The 12,928-nt window shown below is 43.0% G+C and overlaps 1 protein-coding gene across 1 annotated transcript in view; it reads left to right on the top strand.

The window, feature by feature from the left end:
• SYNE1 (spectrin repeat containing, nuclear envelope 1) overlaps nucleotides 1-5,464 on the top strand; it is a 554,350-nt gene extending 548,886 nt beyond the window's left edge. The window contains exon 143 of the mRNA XM_006874353.1: nucleotides 5,224-5,464. Within this exon, the coding sequence (XP_006874415.1) occupies nucleotides 5,224-5,464 (241 nt within the window). The remainder of the gene's footprint in view (nucleotides 1-5,223) is intronic.
• The last annotated feature ends 7,464 nt before the right edge of the window (nucleotides 5,465-12,928 follow it).

Raw genomic sequence — 12,928 nt, 5'->3', positions numbered from 1 at the left:
GAATAAGTTTACACATTCAGTTCTTTTGTGCACAGACAACAATCTAAAATCTGTTTCTATAAAACAAGAAGAGAGGGATGAGTAACTCATCAGCACAATGCCTTTGTTCTTTGTCTTGCACAGTTTCCCAAAACTCCTGAAACATAGGCGATTTTAAGGTTGATAGATAAATACTTAAAGTTCCCTTTCACTATGATATCATTAGTCTGTAGGCACTAAAAGTTCTTGGAGGGGTTCATCCTAAGAAAGAAGCAACTTTGGGCACCTTGAAATCTTGGTACTTGCCCTAGGACGTGGACCTTGGTTCTCAGCCGATAGATTGACCATTTTCAAGGGCAGTCAGCTGCATGGAAGCACTGTGTGTTCCCTTTGTCCCCACCTCAGCCCATTACTTCTCCCTAGGTTGGCATTCTTCAACATTAGAAAGTATGCACTAATGATATTTTAATAACGATGCTCTGATGCTGTTAAATGTGCCATGTCCTTCAGTAAACTCTACAACCTGTGGGCCCATGTTCCAATATGGTGACCTTTCTAGTTTTTCTCATGAGTGGGCTAGTCAACATGAAGCACTTGTTTTGATCTTGATCTTTCACCTAATTGCTCAGAGAAGCTAATAATTGACAAACAAGGGCCATTCAGCTTGTCATTCAAGTTGCATTAGATGTCTCCAAAAGAAAACAAGTAAGTTAGAAATCATGATCCTTTTATTTAAATACGTAATAATGCAGACACTTGGAGCTCTCTCTTGTCCTTCGTTATAATTCAGCAGTTCCAGACAATGAGTGGTTTTCAAGTTAACAGAAGGATATATTGGATAAAAATTCCACCCAGCGTTCATGGGGAGCTACTCCCATCCCTCTCAAGATACTTCAAGGCAGATTCAAAACTGAAAACTTTTAGAAGGTTAATTCACCTACCATCTTTGGAAATGAAAAAGCCAGAGGCTGGCGAATCAAATTAACGTGCCCGTGGTTCTACAGCTGCATCAAAACAAAGTGCCTTTGTGCCTCTACACCATCTTGATGTAATATTGTGAGACTTTGTCATTGGAGGCATTTATTTCAGTCATACAGAAACCACTCAATTCCAAATATGTTAGGGTCCAAGTGTTCTCTTCTCTATGAGATGATATTGTGCTTATTAAGTGTCATGGAGTTGGCTTCTAACTCATAGAGACCTTGTAGGGGCTGTTTCCAAGGAGCAGCTAGTAGATCTGAACCATGGACCTTGTGATTGGCGGTCCAGTGGTTCTCCTACAGTGCCACACTATGACACTATATGAACCTTCTTTCATAAGGCCAACAAACAGGGTGTTGGAGAGTAGAGAATGCTATAGGCAGGGAGTTTGGAACGCTGAGTTCCTGCTAATTCTCTTCATTTCATTGTGGGATTTGGGGCAAGTCACTTGCCTTATTTATAGAGAAGATTCTGGAAGTTAGCACCCAGAGTTGAAGTCTTAATTCTGTCACTTGCTAACTGTGTAAACTTGAGCAAATTACTCTCCGAGCCTCCCTTTCCAACATCTATAAACTAAAGATACTAAGGCCCCAGAGGAGAGGCTGTTAATAGGAACTGAATTAGAGGACCCTAGGTAAGCGTTTAGTGTGTTGCCTAGCACTTAGAAGAATAAATGTTAAGTGTCCTGAGATAAAGGAACCCTAGTAGCACTGTAGAATCAACAGTGGATTGTGAACCACAAGGTTGGCAGTTCAAATCCATCAGCTAGCTGCTCCACAGAAGAAAGATGAGACTTACTCTTTCGTAAAAATGTACCCTTGGGAGCCCTTGTACTGAGTCGCTATGAGTTGAATTCCACTTGGTGACAGTAGTTTAGATTTGGGTTTTTTTGATCCTTAGCTATTCCGTTGCCATTGGTTTCGTGCTGCCTCATGGTGACCTTATGTATTCATAGTAGAATTGTGCGCCCTAAGGATTGACATGACTGAGTTTTCAGAACTAGGCGTTTTCTTCCCAAGTGCTTCTGGGTAGACTCAAACCTCCAGGCTTTTAATCAGCAGCCAAGCACATCGACTCTCCCTAAGAAACTGGGAGTTGAATTCAAACTCTCTATTTTCCCTGCCATTAGTAATATCTGTGAGAGTGTTCTTTGATGTTCTACTGTATTTTCAGAAAACAGATACTTTTTCTTGTTAAGCTCATTAGGAATAATGCACTGTTTTAGCATAAGGGCAGTTAATCAGTTTGACCACTAGATGGTGATTGAACTCTGCGGCCTCTCAGTTGAGAAACAATACTGGCCAATTTAGTAGAAAGCATTGTTGTTGTTGTTAGGTGCCATCCAGTTGATACCGACTTATAGTGACCCTATGCGAAACAGAACAAAACACTGCCTGGTCCTGGGCCAACCTCACAATTGTTGCCATGCTTGAGCCCATTGATGCTGCCCCTGTGCTAATCCATCTCACATACAGTGTGTAAAACAAGGATTTTTGAGTTGGAAGAACATCTAGTCTAACTTGAGAGGAGGGACGTGTACATAGAGCTGAAGGTGAACTGTTCAGGGTCATGCAGCCGTTACTAGTGGACTTCAGAAAAGAACAAGGTTTCAGTTAGATAACTGATTGGTTTCATCATTGCATTATGTTGTTGCTACTGCTGAGGGCCATCAACTCGGTTCCAACTCATAGCGACTCTGTGTAGGGTTTCTGAGGAACTGCTGATAGCTTTGAACCACCAACTTTGTGGTCAGCAGTCCTGTGCTTATCCCACAGTGCCACAGTAGGACTCCTCATTGCACTGTAAGAAACAGTGTGGTACATGGATGCTTGGCTCCTCAGGGCCAGGATGTCTCCCATCTTGGTTTTTTTGTTTGTTTGTTTTCCCTAGTCTAATGAAAGAACAAGGAGCTCTGGTAGCGTAGTGGTTACGAATTAGGCTGCTAATCTCACAGTCAGCAGATAAAACTACCAGCTATTCCGCAGGAGAAAGATGAGGCTTTCTGCTCCCATAAAAATGTATCGCCTCAGAAACCCTGTACAGGGTCACTATGAGTCGGAACCGACTCCACGGCACATAACAACAACAATAAAAGAACGTTGCCTTGTCTCTGCCCACTTTCCTAGGGGATTCTTTACTTTCTCTGGATGGCAGATAATAACAACTAATAGGGGAACACTTAGCAGCAACAACAAACCACAACAATAGGGGAACTACAGTGTTTCCATGTGAGCAAAACATAGCTGCCAACACAGTTTTTACACCTCCCTACACCTGCAAATGACATCACACTCTTATGTCTCTACTCTTACTGTTGCTGTTGTTGTTGTTGTTGAATACGGTTGAGTCAGGTCTGACTCACAGCTTTTCCAGGAGCAGCTGGTGAGTTTTAACTGCTGACTTCGTGGTTCCAACCAATTTTGTAGCCCAGTGCTTATCCTACAGTGCCACACCAGGACTCCTCTTAATGAGATTAAAACCATTAGGTTTTACTAGATGTGGGGGAACGTGTCATCGTGTTCCATCTCTCCTGTTTCCCCTGGCAATGGTACATGTGTGTGTACATACAAAAGCTTCTGACAATGAATATTTCTTCATTCTTTCCACTGTTGTTGTTGTTGTTAAGTGCTGTCAATTCGATTCCAACTCATAGCAAACCTGTCTAGGGTTTCCAAGGAGCAGCTGGTGAGCTTGAACCTCTGATCTTGTGGTTCAGACTGACTTTGCAGGCCAGTGCATTAACCCACAGCACCACACCAGACTCAATTCTTTTCCATTAGTTACCAATAAACAACACTGGGCGTACACAATGAGAAAATAGAGGCTACAACCCAAAACTTGTTTCTATGTTTTAATATTTACTAGGGTGTCTTTTTTATGAATGCTGAAATTAATATTTAATCACTAATGCTCTGGTGCAAAGGACTCTGGGAAAGTGGCTCAGGGAAGTTAATACTTTGACTCTAGGGAGTGCAGAGGTATTTCTAAATAAAACAGCATCTATGGCAAGCACTGAAATGACAGTCCTATCCAAACACCTGACTCCCATCTTTTAAGATCGCTTTATTATCACATCAGCTCAAAAATACAAGTAGAGCTCATTCATCTTTTACTTCTCACGTGACAACATAGCATGGAAATTGCAACTGCACAATTTCATGGATGAAATTGCTCTAGGAGGGACTTAGTCTTTTTTTTTTTTTTTTCCTGTTTCTGTTTCTCCTCTTTCTACACTCAGCAAAGCAAGATCACACAGTCTGCCTTCTTGGTCTATTATCGTGGTTGTTATGTGCTGTCGAGTCAGTTCCGACTCATAGCAGCCCTGTATAGCGTTTCTAAGGAACAGCTAGTGGGTTTGATCTGCTCACCTGAAGATTGAAAGGATTCAAACAACCTTGATCCCTGGAGGTTCTCAAAGTCTTCATTTTAGCTTGATGAATGATCTCTCTCTCTCATAGCTGGTGATGAAAACCGCAATGATGACTAGAAACTACTCAGTGTAGTTCCCCTTCAAGTGGAGCCTAGGGCATGTGCCATCCCTTAGGTATACCTCTTTGAAGCGGCTTCCAAGATGGCTGTTCATTCTCCTCAGAAAAGTTGTCTGAGTTCCTCAAAGTCACAGAGCTAGTGATAGGGTCAGCTTAGCAAGCTAAGTCATTCAAAACTAGAGTTCCGTAGACTCTTTCACTGCCTTCCTTACCCATACAGTCTTGGAGTCCAGTGATGCCCGAACCAGCTGCTGAGTCAGTGCAAAATGAAAACCCAGGTGTCCTCCAAGATAAATTGTGCTCCCCTGGGGTGGTACAAAGTGATGAGGGCTGTTTTTATACTTGTTGCCTGGATTTGGCAGATCCAGGATGGTTGTATAAAACATTTGTATGATTTTGACAGCACCACTGTTGTCTAACAGCGCCCCTGAACCATCTTAATTATCCTGGACCCATCAAATTTGTTCTGGTAACAGTTAAGGAAAGCACTCATCCTTGTTGGTGGAAAGTGTTTTTACCAAACTAAAAGGCTAAATGAGTGGGGTGCATATCTCAATGCATACTGTCAGTGACAGACTAAATGTTGGTTGTCATTGTGGTTTCCAAACAACTCCTGGATGGATGGTGGGGAAGTGTCCTGGGCAGACTGCTGAAGGGGCACATAATTGCGAAGTTGGGTTGGATTGAATTTTGCCCCTTAGCTTCCGGGAAGGTGCAGAAGCCCAAAGCAGCATCCATCCAATGTTTGAGTTATCTGTGTCAACTCTTCTCTCAGGTCCATAAAAGGTGGCTCCGGTTCCTCCCTTTCTGAGCCTCAGCCAGCTCGGTCGGGTCGAGCCTTCCTGCTCCGTGTCCTCCGAGCTGCTCTTCCCCTCCAGCTACTCCTGCTCTTCCTCATCGGGCTCGCCTGCCTCGTCCCCATGTCAGAGGAAGACTACAGCTGTGCCCTCTCCAACAACTTTGCCCGATCATTCCACCCCATGCTCAGATACACAAATGGACCTCCTCCACTCTGAGCCATGTCCAGGCCCTCTGCAGAAGAGCGAGTCACAGAAGGAGGATGTCACTGAGAGCAGTCCCAAGCTATCAAGGAAAGGACCTGCACTGTGATGAATGTCCTCGCATGGCAGCTTCAGCCCTCCTCCCTGTGCCCTGTGTGCAAATCATGGTTTGGGGGAATACATAATGACAGGAGGAGAGCAGGCAGATGACAAAAGGTTTGGAATACATTTCCCATGAATCTCCAGGGCTTAATAGATCAACTAAGGACTCCCAATGTTCAGCAGGCAGGGAATTCTGGGTCTTGGAGACCTCAGTAGACCATCCGGGAAGCTTTCTCAGGGTGCTGCTCCGTCCACCCAGTGGACAGCTCTCTCTGGGCAACATGTCAATATCATACAATCTATCAACCAACCAGTGCTAAAGAGATTTTAGAACCTTGTAACATACCATTTTTAAGAGCTTCTATGGCAGCTTCCTTTTTACCTTGTTTTCTTCTTGGGCATGATGTTCTAACCTTTGCTTTTGAAGCACAAGCTGTAAATCTAAAAGGCACTTTTTTTAAAAGGTATAAAGAAAAACCAGATGTAATAAGTAAGATTGTAAAAGGCTTTATGTGAAAAAAAAAAAATTAATGTTATAGTAAAAAAAAAAAAAAAAAGAGAGAGTTATTTATGTATGTACAGTTTGCTAAAGCCAAGTTCTGTTTGTATTGATTTATTTGCATTTATTATAGATACTACAAAATACTTTGTCTGTGCTTTTTCCTTTGTCCCCCCTTAAAGAATGACTCTGAACTTCACTATGAAGCAGCCCCTTTACAGAATGCAACCTAAATGATCTGTGTATGTGTGTGTAGGTGTGTCTGTGTGAGAAGTGTCTATACTGACAAACGCTCAAGTAATTGCATCTGTACTCATTTTAGCGAGAGTGAGGTTTTCTGTATTTGATTTTGCAAAATCAGGTGCCCAACCCAGTAGACACGGGCAGATGCTCCACATGGTCAGTCCACAAACAGTTTTATTCCCGTGTCTCAAAAAAAGCCCCTCCCCCAGTTCCCCTTTTACTGGGTACTATGGAGCCCTGGTGTGGCGCTGTGGGTTAATGTACCAGACTGCAAAGTCATTTGAATTGCCGGGTCGGCAGTTCAAGCTCATCACCTGCTACTTAGAAACCCTATACAGGGTAGTCATGGGTCAGAACCTACTCAACAGCACTTAGCAACAACAACAACATGGCGTTTACAATTTGCCCCAAGGGTCACCTGCTTACCAGTCCTTACTGGGAGGATTCTCATTTAAAGTTAGTTTCCCCCTTTCCTCATGAACTTCCCCTATTTCCTAGTCCTACAACAGATTTCTTTCCTCGCTTTACCCAATTTATCCTGCTCATATATCCCTGGGCGTGAATCAATAATCTGTGTCTGAACTAGCAATATTGTGAGCCCTTTATTCCTGAAGATGGACCATCTTGAGAATTTCTCACACGTGTAATGAATAACACTGGAGCATCAGTATTTATTAAGGGGAAGGATGATTAGAAGAAGTGTATGTTAGACATGGGACCCAAAGAAAACTGGTTCTCTCTCTCTCAGATGATCAAGAAAAAAACACACCCTGGTGAAACTCACAATATGGGTAATACCTTCCTCCCTCTTCCCATAATCAATCTCATGAAATCTGGCTTCCCAGCATCTCTCATAATCTTCTCTCTTTTCTATTCCAGTTGAGTATATAGATGCAAGAAACTGATTGGATCTTTCTAAAGCCCTTTCTCCATTCCATCCCAAGGGCAGCCATCAATAATTTTGTTGTTTAGATGCCTTCTTTGCTCCAAAATCTTCTGTTGTTTTTCATTATCTACCAGATAAAAAACAGTTTCAGTCTCTCTAGTGTGTCATAGAACAAAATCATGGAGTCTGCTTTAAAGTCAAAGCAAAAGAGGTTTATTGAGGGGGTAGAGTGATTTGAGAATACGGCAGCACAGACGAGCCAGGTAGTTACTAGGCACTCCACTAGGCCAAGGCAGGTCTTAAATATTTAAATATCAGAAACTAACAGTAAACATATATTCTGATTGGCTCGCTAAAGGAAATTCTTCTAGTAGGCTGACTTTTATTAATCCAGTGAGGACAGGCCCGGGCAAGTTCAGACTAGTTACTCTACTTCCAACCACAATCTTCCTGAGGGCAAGCTGCCTCTCATTTACACATTAACAGCCAGGAGTCACCTTCTTAGAAAGGGAAACAAAGCCTGGGACGAAATAGAATCCAAGTCAGATGTTCACAAACTGTTTTAGTCATGCCAAGCACCCCAGACTTTTAAATGCCCTTATACACATGCAAGGGACTCTGCAATGAGATTTCATTCTGTTGCCGGGGATCTTAATCTTTTCAAATGGTGGTCTCTTAGCAAGGCATTGTTTGGCCCTTAGGACATTTTGATCCATCAGTGAATAGTGGAGGAACAGAGATTTCAGACTTCCTCTTGAAAACTATACATGGCAGTAATTGTCAGGAACTCAATGGTTGCTCTCCCTTGAAGAAGGTGGTGGTTACCTGCTCTACTGACTCAAGGTCACCTCATGCTTGACAGGGTCTGACCACTGTGATCCAATTACAACTGTCCCTTGCCTGCTTTCAAGGGTGAAAATTGGTCTAGGATGGACTCAGAGTCATTTTTATTCCCCTTTCTTTTTCTACACTCAGCAAAGCAAGTTTACACAGTCTGCCTTGATCCATGGAGGCTCTCAAAGTACTCATTTTAGCTTTGTGAATGATCTTTCACTCACAGCTAGCAATGACAACTGAGATGGAGAATATAAACTGCTCATCAGCAACCCCCCCTTCAAGTGGAGTCCAGAATATGTGCCATACCTGCCCTGTGGACCACTTGGTGGGGCTGATTTTTTTTTTTTTTTTAATAAATCATCAGCCCTTTCTTCCTTGTCTAACATAGTCTGATAATTCCTCTGAAACCTGTTCCTCATCTTAACAACACAGAAACTTCTACTGACAGACAGGCAAATGGAAACTGCACATGACCTACAGTGAACAGGACGCGAACCCAGTTCGGCCACATGGAAGGCAAGATTTGCACACTGAAGCGCCAGCCATGAATGCATACCCGTATCCCCGTTAATAGAAACCCCTACAAAAAAGAAAACAAATCCACTGCCATCGGGTTGATTCCCACCCTTCATAGGGTTTCTGAGACTGTAAATCTTTATAGGAATAGACAGCCTCATCTTTCTTTCGCGAAGTAGCTGGTGGTTTTGAACTGCCAATCTTTCAGTTAGCAGCCCAATGCCTAGGCCACAGCGCCACAAGCCCTCCAGTGTTTACATTTATACTTACATCCTCTCCCTGTCAACTTTTCTCATGGGATGTACCACTTCAGTCCCTGTAGCTATTTGAGTTTATGACATGTCTAAATCAAGTGTTTTCCTTGACTTGAGGTACTCAGAAGTCTCTGACGTTACCTTCTGTGGTTTCCATGATGTCAGTATCCTGAGCAGTGTTCCAAGTGGCAGTCCCGAGACTTATTACACATTCTACCTTCTGGGCTTCCTGGGGCTAGAGTTTGAGAGCTTGCATTTTAAAACAGCATGCCGAAGGTGATCTGACTCACATTAATTTTGGAGTCTTGTGGCACTGTGGGTTAATGTGCTGGACTGCAAGGTCAGTGTGATCCGCAAGGTCGACAGTTCAAGCTTACCAGCTGCTCCTCAGAAACCCTATATACAGGGTCACTATGAGTCGGAACCAACTAGATAGCACTTAACAACAACGACAACATAAAATAAGCACTTGACTGCTAATCATGAAGAGTGCTGGTGTTGCTCTGTAGGATAAGGCCAGTTTGAACCGCAAGGTCTACAGTTCATACCCACCAGCTGCTCGTCAGAAACCCTTTACAGGATTGCTATGAGTCAGAACCAACTCTACAGTTAACAACAAAGCTAACCATGATTCAAACTCACCAGCTGCTAAGAGTTTGTGGGTCTCTATGAGTTGGAACAGACTCAACAGCGTCTTACAACAACTATTGAAAAGTGCCTTCTCTTTGCTTTTAACCAACACTTCTCTCTTTTTGAAGATCCAGCTCACAACCACCTCTTCCCTGCACCTTCCTGATGAATTTTAGACTATTAAAGACTTCCTTCTACAGAACATTCCTAATTTCTCTTGTACACACTCTGCGTTCTAGCACCATTTCATTTCTGTCTCATTTGCCCTATAATCCTCCCCTTAGGGAACAGGATGGAGCTGAGTGTAATTCTTTCATAAAGAAGGCAACCTTCTGTTCAATATTTCCCCCATCATGCTGATTCTGAACAGGGTGTGCATAGTGATAGAGACTAAAGTTGAAGGTTGCCCTATGTCTTCTCACTCTTGCTCCAAAACACCTCAGCAGCCCAGCCCTTCAGTAGATCCCGCTGCCACTGTTTTGGGAGATGACACACAAGGAGAGATTTTAGTGATAGTGGTCGAGGTGATCTTCAAGCCACCCCTACTCAAAGCAATCCCATGTAAACAAAATAGATATTGCCCCAAACTTCATCTTCACAGTCACTGAAATGCTACAGTTGGTGGTTTCAGCCACAATGTGGTGAGCACCTTCCAGCCTGTAGGGGTTCATCTTTCAGCACTATAGTGAACAATGGTCTGTTGTCATCCATAAGGTGTTCATTGAATAAATGTCCAAGTAGGTCACCAAGTCCTTCTTCCTAGTGTAGCTGGAAATCCTACTGAAACCTACCCACCATGAGTGACCCTTCTGGTATTTGAAGGACTAGTGGCATAGTTTCCAGCATCATAGCAGCACTGCAGACATCCCATGACAACAGACTGACAGGTGAGTGATGGAATGAAACGTTCATCATGGAAAAGATATGGAAGAGAAGACTGCAGGAGTATGTCTTCTCCATATCAATCACTTATTAGGCATCTCCCATCACTGAAGCAAATATTAAATGTGATTGGGAAAAATTTGTTTTTGATTAGGAAAAGAAACTTATAATTCCATTAGTACATTTCTAAATCCTGTGAAACATCTCACAAGGTGTTTGTGGTGGTGGTTGTGTGGTTAAGTGCCATTGAGTCAGTTCCAACTCATCCCAACACTATATAGGGTTCCAAAGAGCAGCCGATAGGTTTGAACTACCCACCTTATGGTTAGCAGTCCAGGACTGATCTTACAGCACCACACAAGGATGTATGGCCATGCATTCCCTTAAACTGTTTGAAGGTTCTAACAACAGAACCTTCATACAGGAAGCAAGCAGGAAGTTCAAGCGAATGTAAACACTGAAGCCATGAAGTTATTACTCCCTCCTTTGTGATAGTTTGAGCAATCTAACAAGTGCTCATTGAGGCATCAGGTAGTTTGGGGAGTCCAGCTTAGTACCCTTATAGTCTAAAATGCCTTCTGAGGGGAGGGAGCCCACAGTAATATTGGGAACATCTTTACTGCACCCAGCAGCTATCTTGGCATTAGAAAGAAAAAGGTGTGTTCATCATGGGGTTTCATGGAAGAAGTAGAAGTTCCTAAAGACTATGAAGAGGAACAAATGACATTGGTGGCTACTACAGAGGGTCCCTTGTCTGAAGTAAGGGCTATCAGCAGCACTGCTGTGTCCAAGAGGTAGGAGAAGATGTGCCAAGTGTGAGGTAGGCAAAGAGGAGTGTGGACAAAGAGATGACCAACTGAAAGGGGAAAGTAGGGAATCATAACACTGCTCTATGAGAGTGGAGCATGCCAACCAGAAATGATGGAGAGAGACTCCAGAAAGCTAAGATGAAGAAGAAAAGGGTGAGAAAGTAAAAATAGTGAATAAGAGATGTCGGGAGGAGTGAAGGCTCTTCAGGGAAATTGTGCTTATGGAGAAGGAATGTAGTATTTCCTGGGAAATGGGACAGCAATAGCTTCCCTTGTTTGTTTAAGAAATGAGACAAGAACCCTATAAAAGTCTGGGATGGGAAATTCAGCACACTGAAGCCTGGGATTTACTGTAAAAGGCAGGTTAAGTTGAAATGATTTATAGCCTACTCTCTGGGGCCAAATATTAAGCAATTAGAGCTATAAAATTTTATTTGCAAGCTCTATAAGAGATCATAAAGCAAAGAACAGTGGAGACATTTGATTTATGAAAGCTAATCGTACCTAGAAAAACAGGACCTCTGAGTCTGGCTGGGGCTAACGATAGCTCCAAAAGTTGGGGTCTTTGCTCCTATGCCCATCATTACAACCACCATCACCTTCTCATCACCAAATGTCATGTTGTTAATTACAGCTGAGTAGGCGCTAATTCATGGTGACCTTATATAACTGAATGAGATGTCTGGTCCGTACCACTGGCATAATCCTTGGAACACTTAGTTCATTTAGCTACTGCGTCAATCAGTCTCACTGAGGATTCTCCTCATTTTTTGCTGGCCCTCTACCAAACAAGGCTTTTCTAGTGTCTGGTCTTTTCTGATGACATGTCCCAAGTCCACAGGCTGAAGTCTTGTCATCCTCAGCTCTAAAGAGCAGTTTAGTTATATTTCTTCTAAAGCTCGGTTGCATAGATGTTTAAACCCAAAGGTTAGGAGTCTGAACCTGGCCACACTTGCCTCAGAATAAAAATGAAGCGATCTACTTCTGAACGATTGTAATTGCTGTTGTTGGGTGCTGTCGAGTCAGTTCTGACCCACACCAACCCTGTGTAAGGTTTCCAAGGAGTTACTGCTAAGCTTGAACCACCAACGTTGTGGTTCAAAGCGACTTTGCAGTCAAGCTCATTAACCTGCAGCACCACACCAGGACTTACTACAATATGAAACCCTGAGGAGCATAGTGGCCAGCAATTAGCATCACCAAATATATTCGTAGTGAATTATGTGGAATGAAAGATAATCTTGGATTCCTGATGTGTCGCTATAAGATCAGCACTGGATTGTGAACCACAGGATCAGAAGTTCAAACCCACCAGCTGCTACTCTGAAACCCTATACAGGATGGCTATGAGTTGGTGCCAACTCAAGGGCACTTAACAACAACCAATGATCTTAGCATTTATGCCAGATAGGCCAGAAGCCCCAGAGCAGAAGAGCAGCCACTCATTTAACAAGTGTTTTATTGAACACTTACTATGTGACAAGAGTTGCTCCAATAGCAAGTTTCTACCAACACCACCTCACTTCTTGTTAATTATTGAGAAAAAGCAGTCATCTTTTAAATAAGGGAATCCATTGTGTTTTCCCCATCAATTATACCCTGAAACTTAGGGTAAAGGCAGAGAGAAAAATAGAAGGGAGCCCCAGTAAAAACATTACCCAGTTTTGAGGGTGTTAGAACTCCTGGTGTGGCGCTGTAGGATCCGCACTAGATTGCGAACCACAAGGTCAGCGGTTCAAACCCACCAGCTGCTCCTTGGAAACCCTTTACAGGATTGCTATGAGTCAGGAATACATAATGACAGGAGGAGAGCAGGCAGAT

Source organism: Chrysochloris asiatica, unplaced genomic scaffold, assembly GCF_000296735.1.
Source record: "Chrysochloris asiatica unplaced genomic scaffold, ChrAsi1.0 scaffold00271, whole genome shotgun sequence".
Taxonomy (NCBI): Eukaryota; Metazoa; Chordata; class Mammalia; order Afrosoricida; family Chrysochloridae; genus Chrysochloris; species Chrysochloris asiatica.
Note: the sequence above shows the minus strand (reverse complement) of the source record. Positions and strands in the feature narration are given on the sequence as shown.